Genomic DNA, 20701 nt, shown 5'->3' on the forward strand with positions numbered 1-20701 from the left:
AAGGTAGCTAGATCGTAGTGAGCTACTTTTACGACCCCTTATGGTTCAAAGCAACAGACATAATATGCATTCATTTAAAGAAACAATCCAAGTTATCACTATGGCAGTCATTCAAATCCAATGCAAAACCGTGCCTGTTTGAAATTATTTTTTTCACCTTGATATGCTTCTAATTTCCTGTCAAGGGTAGAAGGAAAGCATTGCAAATGGGGAGGGACGCATCACCCCCCCCCCCCCCCAAAAAAAAGCCTTTGCAAATCCAATAGATTTGGTGTTTATCAGTGATTGTTGTCATGGTTTTTACAAATCTTCATTGCTGGGAGAGTGCTTGGCCATCACCAATATCAAACTAAATAAAAACAAACAAATACGGCAAGATATCAAAAAGAATACATTGTCTTAAAAGTCCCTGGCACAGAAGGATACTAATTTGCCTGCAGATGTGCTCCATGAATGCCATCCATGCTGTAGTGTGCAGAAGAAAAAGTGAATGACACAACTGACTAAAGGGTTAAGAGGGCTGATGGAACCCCTTTTAAATAGGTATAATACATATTTAATTTTTAGCAAAATTAAAAGCTCTTGGATGCTGCCAGACCTAAACATTATGTGGGTGTAAACTCAGATGTTTCTGTGCAGGAAAAAATATTTTCCCCATGGGGAAACAAAGAAAAACTAAACGTGCAAATGTTGCAATGTTGAAACGAACACCTGGCTACAGTTTGCATACAAAAATAGATAGCACACTAGAGTACATCTGGGAATCGTTGACTGTTGTGGATTCGCAGTAAGAAGTGCTAATGGAATTCTTTGTGAATTTAAAAAAGTTTGATGCTTGTCCCAAACGTAGGAGTAACTATATGGAAGCGCATTTCTGATTTATATATTTATTTATTTTATAGGTTATTTTTTTAATTGAGACCATTATATTTAGGTCTGGCTAGAGACAGCTTAAACTGCCAGCCTCATGTAATCAATAGTAGCCCTAAAAAACAAGCATTAAAAATGCAACAGGTCTCGCCTTTCATTAAAGTAAAGCCATTTGCTTTACTATACAATACCATTAGCAAAGCAAATGGCTTTAACTTAATCAAAGTCGAGACCTATTGCATTTTCAATGCTTGTTTTATTTGCTCAACTGTTTTTTGCGGTCCTATCTCTGGGTTCGTCTTTAGTCGTAGCTGGCCACTCATTTCCAGGGTCCATCTTTGGATGTCCCTCGGTGCTGCTGTCCCTCCAAGGGTTGGTTTCTATTCGTCCACCTGTCTGGTCCCAAGCTTCGCTGTTGGTTGTCCTTCCCTGCTGAATGTGCTCCCCGGGTTCCCCTTCGGTTGTCCTCCTTGACCCCTCCCCTCCCTGGTTCCCCTTCGGCTGTCTCCGTAGGCCTCTCCTCTTCCCAGGGTTCACTTTCTGTTGTCCTCGTTCGCTGCCGTCCCTCCTGTCCCAGGGTTCGCCGCCGTTGGTTGTCCTCGTTGGCCCCTCCCCGGGTTCCCTTTGGTTGTCCTCGCTGGCCCCTCTCTCTCCCCGGGTTCCCCTTCGGTTGTCCTCGTTGGCCCCTCTATCTCCCAGGGTTCCCCTTCGGTTGTCCTCGCTGGCCGCTCTCCCGCTCAGGGTAGGGTTCTGGTCGGCCAGCACCGGGTTAGGCCGTGCTGCACCGGGCTGTGCGGTCTGTCCTGTGCACCCCGCCGGGAGAAGGTGAGGCCCCTCGGGAACAGGAGAGAGGGAGAGCCCGGAGGAGGGTCGCGGATTGGAAGGAAAGAGGGCGGGCAGGGAGACCGGGCAATGGGGGGCGAGGGGCACGCAGGGCACGGGAGGAGGAAAGGCCTCATGGAGGCGCCAGATGGGGTGTAGAGAGACTTGGAGGCACGGGGGCAGAGGAGAGGGAGAAGCGGCAGAGGAGACTCCGTGGTACAGAGGGGACAAGGGCATGGGGTTGGAAGGGGAGGAGAGAGGAGGGATCCTGAAGGGTAGGGGTGAGATGGACCGGAGGATGGAAGGCAAACAGAGAGTGGAGAGGAGGTGTAAATACGCGGACATAAACAGTGGAGGAGGGCAGGTACAGGCTGGAGAGGAGCAGGGGGCATAGAGAACGAGTGAATGAACGAGCACACACAGTGGAGGAGGGCAGGTACAGGCTGGAAAGTAGGGGTGCCGGGGTATAGAGAAGGAGTGAATGAACGGGCACACACAGTGGAGGAGGGCAGGTACAGGCTGGAGAGGAGGGGCAGGGGGTATAGAGAAGGAAGGGCAGCGGGCAACGGATGGGGAGTAACTGAGAGGAGGAGACACAGAAGTAGACAAGGAAATAAAGAGTTCAAGTAGAGGCAAGGATGGGGATGGTGTTGAGGAAGGCACAGTACATGCAGTGGAGGAAGAAGTTATGGGATACACATTAAAGGGAGGGAATAACCTGGAAGGATGGGGAGGGAGTAGAAAAGAGTAAGGGATAGAGTAGGGAGTATAAGGATGCTTAGTAGATGGTGGTGAAGGGGAGAACAGTGGGAAAGGTAAACTGTAGACCATAGGGTGAGATGAGGGGGTCGAGAGTCTGGGGTGGGCAGAACCAGGCATTCTTTGTAAGTGCTTTTCTTTCTCCTTCGCATGCACACATCCTTTCATATCTGAATGAGACCAGGCATGCGCCCTTGTTACCTGGGACCCTTGGCACTCGAGTCCACACCAGCCCCCAACTCTACCATCATATGCTCTTCTTTCTGGCGGCTCACACTCATCCTATACCTTTTCGGGTTTCCCTGCCAGATAGTCTTATCTTGGCATGGAGCAGAGGGAATAGAAGGTGGTGTCTGTGATCGAAGGCGACTAGGGCCAGCAGACTTGGTGTTAACTTGGTTACAGGTTTGTGGTTCTTTCTTCTCAGGACATGGGAAGAATCCCAAGCATTAGTTACTGTTAGTGGTTTAAAAGCGAAGTTAGCAAATCCAGAATGATCGTAGTGGGACTTGAACCTTAGTATGGCTTTGTCACACATCTTTTTTGCTTTTTATCACACTTCTGTTAAATATTCCATCGCGTGACTCTGTAAAACATTCTTTACAAACACTTCACTGGCTCCCTGTACAAAAAACTGCTACCTTCAAGGATTTCTGCATCACTCAACGTGCACTCCATCATAGAGGCCCTTTAGACACCCAACGTAAATTTTTCTGGTACATTTCTTCCCATTCTCTGTTAGCATTATTTTTTCAGCATCACTCCCTCTGTAGTCCCCGCTTGCAGAACTCCCCTCTCCACTTCTCACCCTTCCTCATTCTCCCCTTTATCAATCCTTATTATCACTGCTCTTATCTGTGACCCTGCTTTATTTGCCCTGCCACCCACTCTCTCCACCATACACCTAGCATTCCCTGGAGGTAGTATTCCTCTCCTTTTATTTACTCTTTTCACACCATGCTTTCTTTTTGCCTCCTAATTCACTCTTGCTTCTTGTTTCCCCTCCTCCCATTGCAGTCTCCGCTTCTGTTAGTTCTCCCTTTGACTCTTTATTTTTTTGTTTACCCCATTACACAGTTCTACTTCTGGGCGTGCCATGGAGTCACAGACCAGAGCCATCCACATTCAGTTTCCGCACTACAGCGCGGTCCTCCTTGAGAGTCTTAATCGGCACCGGCTGGAGGGGAAGTTCTGCGACATCAGTGTGCACGTGCAGGGCCGCGTCTTCCAGGCACACAAAACCGTGCTTGCAGCCTCCTCGCCGTACTTCCATGACAAGCTGCTCCTCAATGACACCAACTGCATCGTGCTACCCGGCGCCATCGAGCCTGAAGCCTTCGAAAACCTCCTGCAGCTTATCTACTCAGGTCGGCTACGGGTGAATGTGGAGGCTTTGCCCAGCCACCTTCTGGTGGCCAGTGGCCTCCAAATGTGGCAGGTGGTTGACCGCTGCTCTGAGATCCTGAAGGAGAGGGAGAGCATCTCCGGCCCAAAGTGGTCCAGCAGAGCCAGTGAGAGCCAGTCTCCCAGCAGTAGCAATTACTTGGCGCAGCGGGACGAGGGTGATAGTGGTACTGCAGACGTGCCAAACCAGAGGGAAGACTCTGCATCTGCCCAGCAATCTGATGATTGTCAGGATGATGATGTCATAAAAATCCAAGTATCTAATGAAGATGATGATGATGATGACGATGAAGAAGACGAGGAACAGCCCCAGGTTCCCAGCAGGTCAATAGACAAGTCTGGAAAAATTTTACTGGAGGAAGTCGAGGGGAGTAATGTGGCGAGCTGCTCTTACAAAGAATCTTCATCCAGGGTGGAGCAGGAATGCTTTTCTTCTAAGGACTCTAAGATCTTCTACATCAAGCAGGAACGCTTTGAGCAGGATGAAGGTTTCACTTTCCCTGGTCATGAGACAAACGTTCTGAAATCTCTGAGCCATGGCCGTGCCCATGGCATGTCAGAGCTACAGAATATCTGTTCATCAGACTTTCAGTCAGGCAGCGAGGTGAGCTATTTAGTTCCCTATGATGGGCACCTAAGCTACATGGGGAAAATGTCCAATCAGGTAGGGTTCCCTCAGCTAACACCCAAGCCAGTGGACCTCCATGGGAATGAAATCATCGCTCACACCGTTCATGGGCAAGTGATCCATGCCCCCGTCAAGATCATGGCTGCCCCCGATGGCAAAAAGTTTGGTTGTCTTTGTGGAAAACGCTTTGCCGTGAAGCCCAAGCGAGATCGGCACATCATGTTGACCTTCAGTCTCCGGCCCTTTGGCTGTTCTATTTGCAACAAGAAGTTCAAACTGAAACACCATCTGACGGAGCACATGAAAACCCACGATGGTACCCTGTATGCATGCGAAGACTGTGGGCGCAAGTTCCGCGTGCAGAGCTGCTTCCTGAAGCACAAGGAGATGTGCAAAGGACAAGGCTGGTCGACAGCCTGTTGGTCTTACAAATAAAAACAGTGATGGCACTGCTGGGATTTGAGATGTAGGCGTGCGCACACACTACGAAGAGCCAGAGGTAGTATCGCTGCCTCTGGTCCTGGTTCGTTACTCCCTATGAAGCAGGTTCTCAGGGGCTTATTGCAGCTCTGCCCTATAGGTTCTGGCCATAGTTCAGTATTTCTGGATCTGCATGACTTTAGAGATGGCCAGGCAATGGGGGGTGGGAGGGGATGCAAATTTCGCAGCGAAACAGAGAGGAGGGTTATGGCATAGAGCGGTGAATTGAAAGCATAGGAGAGGTGAGAAGGAAGGCTCTTTACTGAAACATAGGACATAGGAGCAGTTCCAAAAGCTATTACGATACTTCAGAGCTTGAACTCTTGTAAATAATTGAAACCGCAAATACGAGAGGAGGCAGCCTGAAGGGACGCAGGCAAATGTGGAAATGTAAACCTCAAGAGGTAACCCTAAACAGAGGGTCTGTATGATCGTTGTAAGGGCCTGGTAGAGAATAGAAACTATATTGTGGGAGATGAGAGGTGGCATGGCCATCATGAAAATGTTACAGTACAGATGATGGAGAAAGGAGCAGAGAGTGAGACACTATAGGGAGGCATCGGGAGATGTTGGGTAGAGGGATCCAGCCCATTATACTGGGAAGAGATTTAAATGGTCAGTTCGAGATATATTGTGATAGCGGGGACTAGAGAGCGGTTATGGGACAAAGTAATCAGCATTAGAGAGATGCCGTAAACTGCAAGAGACAAACATTTTTTGAGGCGTATGAAGCAGAAAGAAACTGTGCCCTGTGGGCAGGGATATGTGTCTGGACAGCAAAGACACATGAAAAGCACTTTGTATTTAGCTGACGTGTTTGTGGAAGTCTGCTTTCCATTTCTTCCCATATTGACTGGCCCTGTTAATCTTTAAAAGAAATGCTTATGTAGCACTTGTCACTGTTGAAGGTTGTACCTTCTTTTGGCAGAGGTTGTCTCTCTTTTATGTCTATGTTCTAGGCCCAGCGACGTGGGTCTCTTCGGACTTGTAGTGTAACTGGAGCCTCTCCTAGTGTTGTGTTTAGAGAGGGTTTGGACATGGGTTCTGGGACTAGAGCTCACTGGGTTGGAATCCTGCCTTAGGCACAAGTACTTGAAGACTGTAGTGAGTTTGTGGTCTAATCACCCCAACAATAACTTTTTTCCAAACCAGTGCCCCACTTGGAATTATCCCAACACCACTGAGCTGTGGCCTATGTACCCAGTCAATGTCTGCGCGTTTGTGTTTCATGTCTGGCTCAAAGTATGTATTTATGTATTTATTTGTCAAACTTATAGTGCTGGCCCAACCCCAGAGGGTAGGGCACTGTTTACTTTATAGCAAAGGCAGCATTCGCCTTCTAGTGCATCAAAAGAAAATTCTTTCACCTCCATAAAAAACAAATCCAGCCACAGGTGCTGCAGATCAAGGGTCCGCCCAAATAACTGGGGGCCGAACTCTTACTCCAGCCTCTGCCTCCTATCCTCTGAGCTGGTCCTACCAAATTGTTAGCTAACATTCAGTGATTCTTGGCTCACTGCAGCACACCTGCTCTGGTGTGATCTGATTGCAGAAATCTTTCTGCCAGAAATTCCTAGTTTTTTAATGCGTGACCTTGCACAACTCTCTTCCTTAAGAAAAACTGGGCGTCCGACCAAATGAACACAGGATACAGCAGGGAAGGGACAGGCCAGGCAGTCAGATTTTAGAAAAGAGGTGTAGATTGCTTCAGTTGGTAGCAGTCAGGAAAGGGTTAATTTAGGTATCAAACATTTCCCAGTCTCATGGAGGCAGGAAGAGGTGGGGCCAACATGGCAAAGCCAGAAGAAAGCTGCCTGGTGCTGCCCTGGCCATCCCCACCAAATAGGCGCAGAGCTTAAAGAGATTAAGGAATCTGAGAAAAAGGCTCTACGCAGCGAAGGTAAGTTGACGAAGGGACTCCTGTGAAAGTATACTCCAGGAAATGTAGCAGATAGACACCACCAGGGTGTAAAAGAGAAAACACAAATTCAGCTCTGAATTCAATTAACATCGATTTATGAATAGCAATTAACCCCATCTCCCTCATAGGGCACCCACAACATCACACCGTTGGGCCTCAGCCTCCTTTGGTTAGCTTTGTCTTTATCAGAGCGTGCATAGCTCGGTCACCTCCAGTGGGTTTCCTCTAGGCCCTTGGCAATTTTATTCAACGGCTGTGTTCACCAGATAGCCATGGAAATTGTCTCGATTTGAGTATTATGCAGATCTCGGGTCAGAATTATGTTAAGATTCTGTTGCACTCAGTTATATGCCTGGAGAGTCAGGCATGTGACTGAGTCGGACCGGCCTCAGTGCTGCCAGTGAGTGACTGAAACAAACCAGCTACAAGTTAATGCTGATAGATGAAAAAATAGTAGCCAAAGGGCTAGGACTACTGTTGGCCACAGATCTATTTGTTAGACATGAGTAACTTCCAAAGTCCGTCATGATGAGACCCTAGACGAATCCACATCACCGCCTACCTCAGGCAACTCCACTGGCTCCCTGTACAGAAGATATGCCAGTTCAAGCTCCTGACCCTTGCATACAAGGCCCTATACAACCAGGGATCCGCCTTCTTGAACCATCAGCCCACCAGACACCTCGTGTCCCCTTCTCTAACCCTCAACACCCCCTGCATCTGATGGGTGACAAGAAGCGCTCTACAAATCTACATGTTGACTGATTAAAGTGCTAAGAAACTGGGCCCCATACTGAACGCTTATCAAATGAGCCTCCTGCTGTCTCTAAACTAGGCCTGGGCAACATTTAAATCATGGAGGTGTAACTTGCATCATTTTGTGAATGTTGCACTTTGCTTGTCACATGAAATTTCCAAAATTCCGGCACTTCAGATAACTACATGCAATTTGCTGTAAAAATGTACTGCAAACACATGGGAACCCCAAAACGCAAGCGACGTTTTTCGTAGTGCTCTTGTTTAAATGTGTTTCTTATCCAAAAGTGATACAAGGACCCATTTGCACTAAAATATAGTTTAAAATGTTGGATTTGCATGTTGTGTAATTTCGTGTAATTACGAAAAAGGAAATTATGCAAACTTGGCACACCCCTGCTCCAAACCCTGATTCTTTTGATCAAGTTCCTATTTCTTTTCACTCTAAATAGAGCTATGGTGGACTTGACAGTCGTGTTCTTTAGGGGTTGTATTATGGGTGCAGATTGTATTTCCTTTTCCCAAGATATCTTATTAAGTGACAGCAACATATTCAAAGCCAGTCTCTCTCGTTGTCACTAGATTTTGAGACCGGCTCATTGGCAAAGGCCAACGCTTTAAATTCAAGTCCCAGTGTAAGTTTGCAAGACCCAGTGTGCACTCTATACGTCATTCCCACTGCAGGATCCGTCTAATCGTGGTACTATATCGGTTTATCCTCCTGTCTCAGCCTGACCTTAGCTGATGTAGGCTGGTCGGCTTCCTATGATTCTGCCGCCTGGTTATCAGCGGTAGACCCTTCTTGGTCGCAGCCACCATCTTGTGAGAAGTTAGTGCCCAGTTCTGTTTTCCCTATCCTTCCCCAAACTACAAAAAACAGGTCTCGTGCCACAATAATTCCCTATGTTCCTCTTTTGGAGAATTGTTGTTTAAGCTGTTAGCACTGCAAGTGCACTGTAGTGCTAGGTACAGTATAGCACTGTTCCAGGACAGCAAAGGTCGGAGACGAGTTGGAGTCTAAGAGGAGAGTGCCAGGGAGACGTCCGAGTTAGCGTGTGACAGAAGAGAAATGTTTCTCGAGTCGAATAGAGTGGCATGTTACTAGCCGAGACTGCACAATAGATGTAGCAGGGCTAAGATGAGGTACTGTCAAACAGGAGAGATCAGAAAGCTAGACGTGAGACCACAGCGGCAGCAAGTTAATGGTGACAGACCTGAATTTCAGGTTTGGTTTTATAAACCAATTTGCTTATCATATAACTTTACAATAAGAATACAATTTAATCTGGTTTCATGCCCTTATTAATATTATTGTAATATCAACAGAGGTTATGCTAGGCAGTTTTCAGAATTCTCACATTCAGAGGAGAACCAACTGAATTTGAGAGCAATAATTTCTGTGCTGTTTAGAAATATTCATCATCCTGTACGTTTCCCTATTTTTCCTAAAATACTACCAGGAAGTTTTGGTGAGGGATAGACTGCTTCTAGAAGGAAAAATCATGAGACGGGTTTATTTAGCTCAAGATTGTACTTTGTAAAGGGGACATAAGAGTTGGCCAGACTACCTTACTCAGTGGGATTAAGGCAATGCTGGTACTGCCAGTGTGCCAGGCAGAGGGAAAACTCTCTTTGCCCGGCTACTAGAAAGCTTTCAGATTGACAGCAAAAGCACCAAGAGAGGCGGGGCATCTAAAGCTGGCAGGCGTATTTGCCTTGGATCAGGCTGCTAATTGATGTGCAGTCTGGACTTTGCCCCTGCCTTTACCAATCATTATTGACGCAAATCTCACCATCTTTAATCCTCAAAAGATCACATACATGGTCCAGGGATGCATTTCTGAAGATGACCCATATCTCTACCAGGGCATTATTCACTACAGTCCAGACCATCATTCATAAGAGGTGAGACAACCACCTTCTGAAAAAGATTTCGAGAAAACCCAGGACAGAGGGCTTATCTGTTATGGAGTCAATTGAAATAAGCTGTTTACTCCACCACACTTCGCTCCCCCACATTCCATGTTTTGGTAAAAGGCGCTAAAGATCACTTCCATTCTACGTACGTACTAATGATGTCCTCTACTAGAGAGCTGGGAAGCTGTGCTCTGCAGATAAGAAGATAAGTGTTCTAAGGTACTACAGAAGGCATTATTTGTTGTTAATTATAGTATACACTATGGTACTCTTGTAAAGCACTTTAACCATCTTGCGGTGGCCTCCGAGCACTTCCTGAAATGGGTACAAATGGGTGGCGGAGAGTTGCTTCAAGGTAGGAACCTGGTGATGGGGGAACCAGGCGATTCACTGATCAGGAAGGAGAACATGTGAAGATGGCTGCCATGGAATATGACCTTCCCCAATCCCCACCCCAAAGTGATAACAACGCCTTTAAGGAAACTAGAGTCCTCCAAGCAAACCAGTCTTTGGCATCTTACAGTCAAGTGTCTTCATACTCTAGAGTGCAATTTGTTTCCCATTAACTTGTAAAGTGAAACCGCAAACAAACCTTTAATATTGAATGAGTCTGGTCAAACAGCGCTTCACAAAGCTGTGCAAAAAAGCCATTTGTCTTGTAGCCTCACCATGCAAGTGTTCATTCACCCCACATGCAGAAATCTGAAGCACTTTACTTTTCTCTATAAAACTTTTTCTCAGCAAAATAGAAAGATATTTGCATCAAATTGGAAAGAGAAAATGTATGCAGTGGCTTGGTTTGATGACTTGTGTATTTCGATGATAACAGAAGACATTGGGGAACAACATATTGATAGAGCTTTGTAAAAAAAATAAAAGAGACCTAAAGTCTAGAAAGCATAGTAAGACATCTTTTTGGATGAAGAAAGCTTCATGGTTGGCACAAAAAGAGTTTCAGGGAGAAAAGTTGTGATCTCAAATGACAGAAAACACAACAACCTAAGAAGGTTGTTTTAGATAGAACTAGTATGGTGTTCAACCAGACGGACACCACAACTGGACTGTTTTTTGGCATTCTGTCTTGCTCGCTATCGCTTATCTGCACAGTACCTCAAATCTTTTAATCGAATCCAAGACTGTTATAGGATAGACCTTTTGCACATAGGGCCCTTCAGCTCCTGCATTTGTCCTGCCACCTAATAGCTATTCTCACAGTGAGTTCGTAAGAGGGAATGGGAGTTGTAAGGGCCTATCATTCTTCTTGAATGCACAAAGACAAACTGATAAGGCACTTACTCGAGCAGATGTTGATCTGACAGTTATTTAGGACGTTTTCCCCTAAAATCTGGTGGTAGCCAGGTCAGCATAACTGAGGGAGTTTGCTAGTTTAGCAGAAAATGCTGACCACATGTCACCAAAGTACTTGTAGTCTATGGTGCTTCATTGGTGACCTGTCGCTACCACTTCCAAATAGTCCTGAGTGTGTTCTGCATACATATTCTGCAGGCACTACCTTTGAAAGACCCGTTAGTGTGTAGATTTGATGTTAGCAGCTAAGTGATTCCATTATTTGTAACATGACATGCTTTTAGGAACTGGACTGAGTCCAATGATTTAAGGACCCAAGGAGATCCGGGATCTGGTCAGAACCTGCCTGATCAGAGGAGCACAGAACAAAGGAGATTTTTGATGACTGATTGCACTTGTGTACTGTTTACTACTACCCGGGACACTCTGGGCCCTGCTGTAAGATACAGCTCTGAACAAATGGAACAACTGTTAACTTTTTCTTAAAGACAGAGCAGAGATATCTGATCCGATCCATTTGGAAAGAGTTCTTGATATTCCAGCCTACGCAAGAAGGATCCACCACTTGTAGCATTAAGATTATAGGGAGGTACTTTAGGGAAGGTCTATATATTTACTCAGTATAGTTAGCATGGGTTGGAAGAGTCTTTTAATATTAGGGCACCACGTTTGTATAAAGCTAGAAGTCCAGTTCAACATTAAACCGAGTATGATCCAACAGAGTGAACAGCCACAGAGATTTACATGTCAGTGATACATTATCCCATAAGAAATATAGGACCATATGTATGAACTCGTTTCCCTATAGACACAGAATCGGTAAAACCCTTTGACATACCTGGCTCATAGTTTTGTAACATCTGCAAGAATTTATTCACGTCTAGGCAGCATGATTTCCTGTTCTCTGGTCTGAAAAAATGTAGCAGACAATACCAATTCTGTCATCACACCTATTTTGTTCAACTGATTTGAAGTTAGAGTGTAGTGGTCTCCAGAAATCAGTTGACTACCTTCAAACATTGAACTCATGTCTAGGGCTGACCCTACTTCACCACAAACAGTTCATTGCCAGTTGTATTAGCATCTCACAGGTCTTCCCATATAGTTTTTTGAGATGTGGTTCATGGTAAGGAAAACTCAGTTGAACTACTAGCCCTAGCACATGTCACTGGCTGAGAATCCTTTAGGTCCTAGCAGCTGTTTCAGAAATACTGTGCTGTTCAGGCACCGGCCTGTTGGATATAGAAGGAAAGATGCATGTCTTAGCGCTGGCCCACTGACGCTTCATAGAATTGCGTACTGTAGAGTGCCAGGAAGGAGAGATCTGATGGATCAGTTTGAAGAAGTGCTTTCAAACTGGGTAAAAGTTAAGAGGATTCTAAGGCTAGCTTCTTTCTTTGAAAAGTTTGAATATTTATGTTGTTAGTGGTTAAAGTACATGTATCCTGTACGGTGTGCAGACTCGCTGGCTAAGGTGATGTTCAGAAGTGGACTAATCTGCTCAGGATTTTGAACAGATACCTAATTTCACCTACATCTTTTCGCGTGCAGCTCAGAACATCGCAAGTTGTGCTTACACTATTTCAAATACAGCACAGAATGTCACTGGTTTGTTGCAAACTTTTATATTGCTCAGAACGTCTTCGATTTTATAGACCCTTTGGCTTGTACAAGAAAGAATTGCATTGATTGTGGGGTGATTTGTGTTCGATATTCAAGGGCTAGCACTTTAGCAGGAAAAATAAGATGTTAACAAAACTTATGTCTTTCGAGAAAGCTCTTGTCTGTTTGGAGTATGCCTCTTTAATTGTCATCAAGAGGCTAGAGTGTTTAATCTGTGGTGTCTGAGGCACCACTTACTTTACCTTCTATTGTTTGGTTCAATACCCTGATTCATAGATCCCACTGTCCTACCTGAAACCCCTTTAACTCCATGTGTGATGCATATTGCTCCTCATACAACTAAGAGAAAAGTAGACATTCATTGGCTTCTGAACAGCAAGAAAATGTTAGAAATCGGCTTAAGGTTTGAACACCAGGAAGGGTTCCTCCTCAGGGATTGTTAGGCAGGCCTACAAGTGCAGCAAAGTGGTGCCATTGTCCTCATCACAAATTAAACAGAATGAAATAAACAAAAATGAAAGGTATATTTTGTAAATTTCAAAAATATCAATGTAGGTCAGCTGAGAGAATATGTGGCTGGACAGAGGTTGGGTTTACATGTTAACTAGTGTTTTTATGGAGGACGCAAGTAAATAACACTAAAAGGAGGATTATTCGATTTTTAGGGTAAGACTTCTTAAAAACAACATGTATTTTGTAGCTGGAATGATGTCAGCCTGATTTGGTTAACAAGGACTAGGATCTTTCTATATTAGAGCATCTGTGTCAAGGTGGGGTTTGGCTCCATGAGTTCAGAAGAGACCGTGCTTCCCTCGGGACGCCTCTTGTAGCCACTGCAGATTTGATTCTCTGTTTTGGAAAAAGGTCTCAAGCATTCAATGTATATCTCAGAGTTTCCTTGGATCCATTAGATCTCTCTTGCATGTTAACACGTAACCAAATGTCACAATTACATGATAAAATGTTGTTGAAAAATGTAAGCTACCATGAATCCTTGTGAATGTGTTTAAATGACTCTAAACTCAATGAAAGCTCAAAACTTTGAGACTGATAATGTAAAAGTATTAACACAGTTTCTTTGGTCGTCCAAACTGTTCCCAGACTTTGGCTATCTGGAGTGTGCACGCGCTGTTCCGTTATGTTCCATGTTATGCATACTGAGGACAGTTGCTGAACATGGATGTTGTGTTACCGTTGGAATATGGAGAACAGTTGGAGCATGATTGTTTAGGAGGAGGCTGCACAGTTATCAATTAAAGCGGTTCCCCAGACCACAGTGTGTGTCCAGTTCTTGCAGTTGGCGATGAGGAGACTTCTGAATCCACAGATGGTCCTCCTGACTACCAATTCTCAGAAGGAGCAGCTCAGCTACAGAGGATATTTGACGGCTCACTACAGCGGCAGAAGAGATGAACATTTTGTAGGTTTAGTTAAGTGCAGATGAATGCGGAAGAATCTGTTTGGAACTCTGTGCTTGGCACCGGCCCATCTGCAGCAGGATTGTAACTACACTAGTTTACCTGCTCTCCACTTGCTGCAGCCCTGAGAGAGCACATTAATTGTTGTGGCTACACCTTAGCAATGCTTTAGACTGCAGGGCATCTTCAGGAGCCCTATGCCTGAGCTCAAGCGTCAGGCTTTCTCTTGCAAAGTTTTCTGCATAGGCCTTATGTGCGTTTGTGTGTGTGTGTGTATGTATGTATGTGCGCAGGGGGAAGATGTGCCTTTGCAGAGCAGCAAGTGTGTTGGTCTGTAGCCTGAGTGAAAATTGGAAAAGGGAGTGCAGGGTCTGGGGAGTCCTGGAAGAGTGGGAAAGAACTGTGTTGCTTAGTGTTTCTCAAGTTTATATGTATTTGCATAGTTACTTAAAATCATTGCAATAAATAACAGCAATAAAATATTAAAAACATTCAAAATACTATATTACACTTTTGGTAAGATAAAATCTTTCCCAGGTATTAGAGTAAAACTTTTCTCGTTTTCTGTATCCAATAGGAGTTACTTAAAAAGAGATTGTGGTTGTAATGCTAAGATAAACCATAAAAGGCAGTATTTCAAAGAGGCCAATACTGATATACAGAGGGGATCTGATTAAAAGCAGCTGTATGCGAGGTAGGAGCCATAAACCCTTACCTGGCTTGGGTTTAGGACCCATGTGCAAGAAGTGTGGAGGTTTTAGAAGTGCTGTGTGTGAAGTGCGGGGGATCAACAAGTGCCATATACAAAAAGCCTTGTCTTAGTCGTCTTAGACAAGGCTGCTTCGCCTGGAGTGATAGCTGGTGGCCCTCGCCTAATGTCCCCAGTGTCATGCAGAAGAGCTTAGAGCATATTGTATCTTGGCCAGTTTCTTGCATGCCAATGCGGGGAATTTTACCAGTTGACAGTTCAGCTGTGGATAGTCAGTGCCAAGCAGGCCATCGCGGCTTGCCTTCGTGAGCGAATCCCTCTTTGGTTAAATGGAGCTTTAAGCATGTATCTTCTTTCCTCCAGCAGTTCTTCAACGGTGCGGGAAGTCCTCAGTGTCCTTGCCACAGGTCTTTGGTGTCGATACTGTCAACCAGTGGGGAAGATGAGATATGCAGGGTAACAACCCCAGGCGATATTTTAGAAATTGCTCCTTGATGGATCTAGGGAAGCGTATGCCGAGGTATTTGTGGGGCACTGCGACAGTGTAGGTGTTTAATGACGTCCAAGCATGTGCTCTATCTTTGAATGCCGCCTTGTATTCTACCAAAGAAAGAAGCGTAATAGATTTCCATGCTGTTTTTTTTAACAATGCGTGGGTGGTTGGAGTTGACCACACCTGGGTCAGCCTGGTCCTGGACAGGGATTCCATCAGACATCCTCTAGCAGGTGAAGAGTCCGTCTGCTAAAGCTCCTGCCATAGGTAGTGATTACGAATGTTGGGAGCTGCTTTCCTGTTTGTGCCTAAGAAGTTAATAAAAGGTCTCCACCTCGCATGGGACTGATTCTGGAGACCAAACTCCAGCCTGATTAGTGCTGGCAAGGTGTGCTTGGGTAAGCTGAAGATGATCCTGTACGCCTTTACCTGGGTTCTGTTTAGGATTTTGGCATCCCTGCATCTATGAAGCTTGCTGCAGTGTGTTATTGTTAGCAGCAGCTTGGTGAGCGTTACCCAGAGAAGAGGGTAAAATGATGACCTGTTTCATTTTAGACTCTTTAGCGACACTGCAAGTGCCAGGCTTTCCATTTCATTGTGTCCCTTTGTTGCACAAAGTTGCCTGCTTTGGCACACCTACGTTTTTGTAGTCTCTTGTTGACTAAATTTGCGTCTTTGCTCGGAGCCATGCCGGGGAGTTTTTCCTTTTACTGCCAATCGTCACGGTGCATGTTTTGTCAAAGTTGATGCTCAGTCCATTTTTGTCTCGTGTGTTGTTTAGAATCCGCTGTAGGCCTACCTTTGTATGACTTACTAGGACTACGTCATTGGTGTACATGAGACTTGACAGCACCAGCCCCCTAACCTTGGGGCGTGGGAGTTGCTGGGGTTAAGTGTCGGGGTCAGGTCAGATAAAAGTAAGTTGAATAGAGTGGGTGCCAGGATGCACACCTGCTTTAGCCCTTTGTATGTTGGAATTCGCCTCGAGAGGTGCGTTCCAGCTTCACTTGTACCCATGTGTTTGTATGAAGGGTGATCAGCAATACCAGGAGAGTCCGGGGTATGCCCCACCATGCCAGTTTGCTCCAGAGCCTGGTCCTGTCCACATGATCGACGCTACCTTGTAATCGATGAAGCATATATGAAGTGTCTGTTCTGAGGCTTTCGCCTGATCTCCTGAGCAGTAATATGGCCATGATGTTAATTGTCGTGCCTGAGGTTTTTGAAAACCCTGTTGAATTTAGTGGTATTATTTCTTTCAGTTGCTCACTTCAGCAGTTCCTCCAGAAACGTCACTGCAAAGTATTTTGCCTCATTGTCGATGAGTGATTAGGCGATAGCTCTTTGGCATGGTCTTGTCCCCATTTTTAGGTCGAGCATTTGAGACCTGTTGTAACTTCTCTTGTGTGCTTAATGCCATCCTCCCTGCTTTTGATTTGTCTGTTTCACCGTCCTTTAAAAATCCTTTATTGCTAGTCGTCAGTCCTGTCTCTTAGTCCCTCCTGTCTCTTAGTTTCTCCCACACAGCAGGGACTAAGTACGGTCTCTTTACTCTAAGGTTAGTTATCTGTTCTTTGAAGGACTACTTTATTGTTGTTGTTCTGTTACTGTCTGCCTGTCATCCGGTTTGGTGCAATAGCTGCTTACATTTTACTATTGCATTCTTCCCTCCCACCTTCTCTTAATGCCACAGTTGTGTTAGTGCTGCCCCTCACCTCCCCCTGCCTCCCACTCCTTGGTGTGTGCGATTTACTAGCTTTTTTGCACTATTCGACGTGCACTGTCAGTTGGACTTTTTAGGTCTCGCCTGAGCCAGCACGCATGCGCTACTCTGCGAGGCTTATAGTAATGACTTTCATCTCACACATCTTTTCCTCATGTTTTTTTTTCCCGGCCACGCATTTGATTGGCCATTTGCGTAAGCCTTCCACAAAAGAAAGCGCGCAAATGGCCAAAGGCTTGGGTATGTCCCGCCTTATCGTTAAATGAACCCTCCTATAGCCTATGTGTGGCGGGAGCAAGCAGCGGCGCCATCTGTTTCCAATTATCGTGCCCACGTCTCGCAGTCGTGTTAATTGGAAACAGATGGCGGTCGCGCTGGCCCGGGTGCACTTTTGCTCCAAATGCTGCGCTTTCGCCGCCGACCTGGCACGCGCGGCCGCGCTTGTTCAGAGTGCATGCGTGTGCAAAAAAGGGCAAATGTAAGCAGCCCCTCCATGCCCTGACCCCACCATCCATGCCATCACGGAATAAAAAAAAAAAAGCGCCAGCATTAATCACATTAGCGGTGGGACAGATTGTTGGGAGCCCTGCGCATTGTCATCGGCAGTGTTTGTTATTGTAAGGCAGAGCTTTCCAAACTGTCGCGACACAGTACTGTGTTGCCCCCCATGTGGGGGTGTGTCACGCGACGATGACGTCTGCGGGCAGATTAGGGTGAATGCTCTCTTGGACATTTGCATTTAGTGACGCAGTACGCCGAGGAAAGAGAAGCGTTAGGCAAGCGTGAGCTGAACGCGCGGCCTTGTTCCCTTTGCGACGCAGTAACCACCTCTGCTCCCCATCCCAGGCGCTCTGTAAGTTTGTCGGCCTGTAACTTTGTTTTCTGTTGTGCGCTCATAACAGTTTGTTGTTTTCTGCCCTGGGGTTTGAGGAACAAAGCTCTTGTGTTTGTGTTGTGAGAGACGGAGCATTTTTCAGCATCCTGTTCAAGAGTGCGCGATGGTTTGCATGCCGGCTGCAGAGTCACGGATTTGAATTCTGCAAAGACAGACTCAGTATCGATACATAAGGAGCCGTGGAGGTGGTTATTAAATCTGTAGGAGTAAATTCATTCTTTCTGTGTAAAGGTTTGCGATTCTCGATAGCATCGCAGTGTTTATTTTCTCGCACTCCTTATTTCCTTTAAACTTCCAGTCCCTTTCTATCGCTTGCCCTTTTCTCTCCTTTGCGCCCCCTATTTTATCTGGCCCCCTTGTTGGTTATATACAGATCTCGGCAACAGGAACGTTAACCACTTAAGCAAAGAAGCAGTGACAGGTGAAGTGCACACGCGATTTACAGTGCTTCTAACAAGCACTGTGAGGGAAGAAAAAAAAAACTTACCAACATCACATAGAAGGGAAGTACAGAGCCACAACTGGAATCATAGGGAGCAGGTCACTGATTATCTTCCTGTTCTGTGCGTCGTTCAGTCAAGAACCTCACGGCATACACCATTTCACAGACTATAAAAATCATCTATGAAAACCCTGTGAAAATCCCATACAAACTCGAATCTGTAAATTCCCTTTTCTAACTTTGTTGGTTCCGTTGCACAGGCGGTGTTCATGTTTTATGTACCTGCACCTCTGCAAATTACAATGTTGATATGGGAGAGCGATTTTGAATTAGCACGTGTTGCTTTTCACCCCTGGATGAATTACCTTGGTAAATAGACCCTGCGAGGTGCATTGGTCCTTGTGAATAGTTGCAGAAAAGATTCATGAGTCGTTTGTTGAGCAAACTTCTGCTCGCTCACGCAAGGACTGCCAGAAGCTTCCTTCTTTGCTGAAGGAAACCTGGGGGTGCAGATATCAATTATAGAATACTGGAAACATTTTGATGTTCAATCTTGAACTCAGTTTAGTTGGGAGGTAGAGAAGAAAACAAACACTGAGAAAGGTATTTAATCTGTGTTGCGTTTGCTTTAATAATTGACGCCCGGCTAGCCTTCTTTTTATTTCACAGCACTGGGCTGTGCCTACAGCCACACAAGTCCTTGTATAGGAAATGGGTAGTAAGTGAGAACCAGCAAAGGTTTACCCGACCTTAGGTTCAAAAGAAAGAGGCACGAAGGAAGGTCGCCATGCGTTTAAGGCCACTCTTTGGATCAACTTGTACCTGACTTTGAGATCTCAATCAACCTGTCAGCTAAACAGAATTTGAAGACACAATTCATCAAAGGAATCTGTTGCTGCTTGCATGAAAAAAACTACCACCACCACCTTTCTTTTAAAAGAACCGGGGCCTTTCTAGAAAGCTAACAAAACCATCAGAATACATGCCACGCTTTATAAACCACACATAAAAATAATTGTGAAGGCAGTGTAAGTACGCAAACACATCAATATGCAACTGAAAGGCATATGAAACTGAAGGGTGAACAGTCAACTTTTGCGAACTGCCATCCCCTGCACAGCAACAAGCGTCGCATTTTTAGTAACTTGATCCGTTTGAGCTTGAAACTATTTTTTTGTTAACATTTTCAAATTATGCAGCAGATGATTGATTATGTGGAAAATGCGGCAAATCCATAATTATGCAAAAATCGCCGTAGCCACAGAATCAATTCCGGTGGCCCCGCCCATAATCCACATTATAACATGGGGTGGTAATAACAGTCCTGTGGTACAGACTGGAGATGGTAACCAAACCCCAGTAAACACCCATCATACGTTTTTGGACTAGAATGGGAAATAACAGTCCAAGACTTTAATGGCCCTTAGTGCAAGCAATTCACCCCACCCGTGGCCCTTATCTGCAGACATTTTACAGATATGTTCCAAATGTATGCTGAAAAGTGAACAATGTTACCAGGTGCAAATTTGCACTCGGTAAAACGTGTAATTGCGCTGGCTGGTAATTCACCATCATTCATCACTGTATGTTTTAGATTCGATATTTAAATTAATGACCATTCTGCCAAACTAGCCTATTCACGAAATATTCCTACCGATGCAAAGCGCTCCGATGCTTTCCGGGTCTGGTTGACGCTTTAAAATGTCCATGAATAAAAATGTTTCCTCTGATTTGCTTGGATATGCTCTAGAGATGAAGTAAGGGGGTGGGGCATTGGGTGTAAAGTATGGTTCCCGCACCAGAGCCGCCCCCAGGCCCCCCCCCCCTTATCTGGCAGAGCCCACTGTAACGGCTGAACAAGTTCCACATAACTCTCATGATTGAAGTTAATAAAAGTGCTCAGGCCCTATCTCTGCAGAATCCACTCCCAGTCCTTATCAGCCCGTCACATCTCGCTAAAAGCAGAACAAAGAGACAGGCAGCTGCAGCGGCCGAGGATGTTCTCTCGGCTTTGATAATACTAGGGGGGGGAGTCGGGTATCAGCTTCATCATCAATTGAAATCAAAACTCATTCGATTGTCAATTTCCATAATCTACCACTAGGCAAAAGAGAGCCGAGAGTACACAGAAGAGGGTCTCACTTCAGCTTGCAGCCAAGCTCCACAAAGGGTGCTCCCTCTGGAGTCTGGGAGACTGCTGCAAGGGTGCCCCCCTCCACCCCCCTTGGAGTATCGGAGTGCTCGCAGGAGTGCTCCCCTTGAGTAAGTATTGGAGTGTCTGCTTGCAAGTGCGCTCTGCTTTGGAGTAAATATCTGAGCGACTGCTGGCAAGCATGCCCCCTTGGAGTATCGGAGAACGACCGCATGAGTGCTCCCCTTGAGTAAGTATTGGAGTGTCTGCTCGCAAGCGTGTCCTGCTTTGGAGTAAATATCTGAGCGACTGCTGGCAAACGTGCCCCCTTTGAGTATCGGAGAACGATCGCATGAGTGCTCCCCTTGAGTAAGTATTGGAGTGTCTGCTCGCAAGTGCGCT

The 20701-nt window shown here is 45.6% G+C and overlaps 1 protein-coding gene across 1 annotated transcript; it reads left to right on the forward strand.

Moving 5' to 3' along the window:
- Nucleotides 1-1615: 1615 nt before the first annotated feature.
- Nucleotides 1616-7872, forward strand: ZBTB9 (zinc finger and BTB domain containing 9). The gene is made up of 2 exons (XM_085623788.1): nt 1616-1695; nt 3529-7872. Exon 2 carries the CDS (start codon nt 3548-3550, stop codon nt 4916-4918), a length of 1371 nt encoding a protein of 456 aa, XP_085479914.1. The 5' UTR covers nt 1616-1695; nt 3529-3547; the 3' UTR covers nt 4919-7872.
- The last annotated feature ends 12829 nt before the right edge of the window (nt 7873-20701 follow it).

The sequence above is a fragment of the Triturus cristatus genome, chromosome 1_1 (assembly GCF_964204655.1).
Source record: "Triturus cristatus chromosome 1_1, aTriCri1.1, whole genome shotgun sequence".
NCBI classification, from domain to species: Eukaryota; Metazoa; Chordata; class Amphibia; order Caudata; family Salamandridae; genus Triturus; species Triturus cristatus.

Excerpts from the sequence above, each read along its gene's own strand:
- ZBTB9 (XM_085623788.1), top strand. The coding sequence starts at position 3,548 with ATGGAGTCACAGACCAGAGCCATCCACATTCAGTTTCCGCACTACAGC.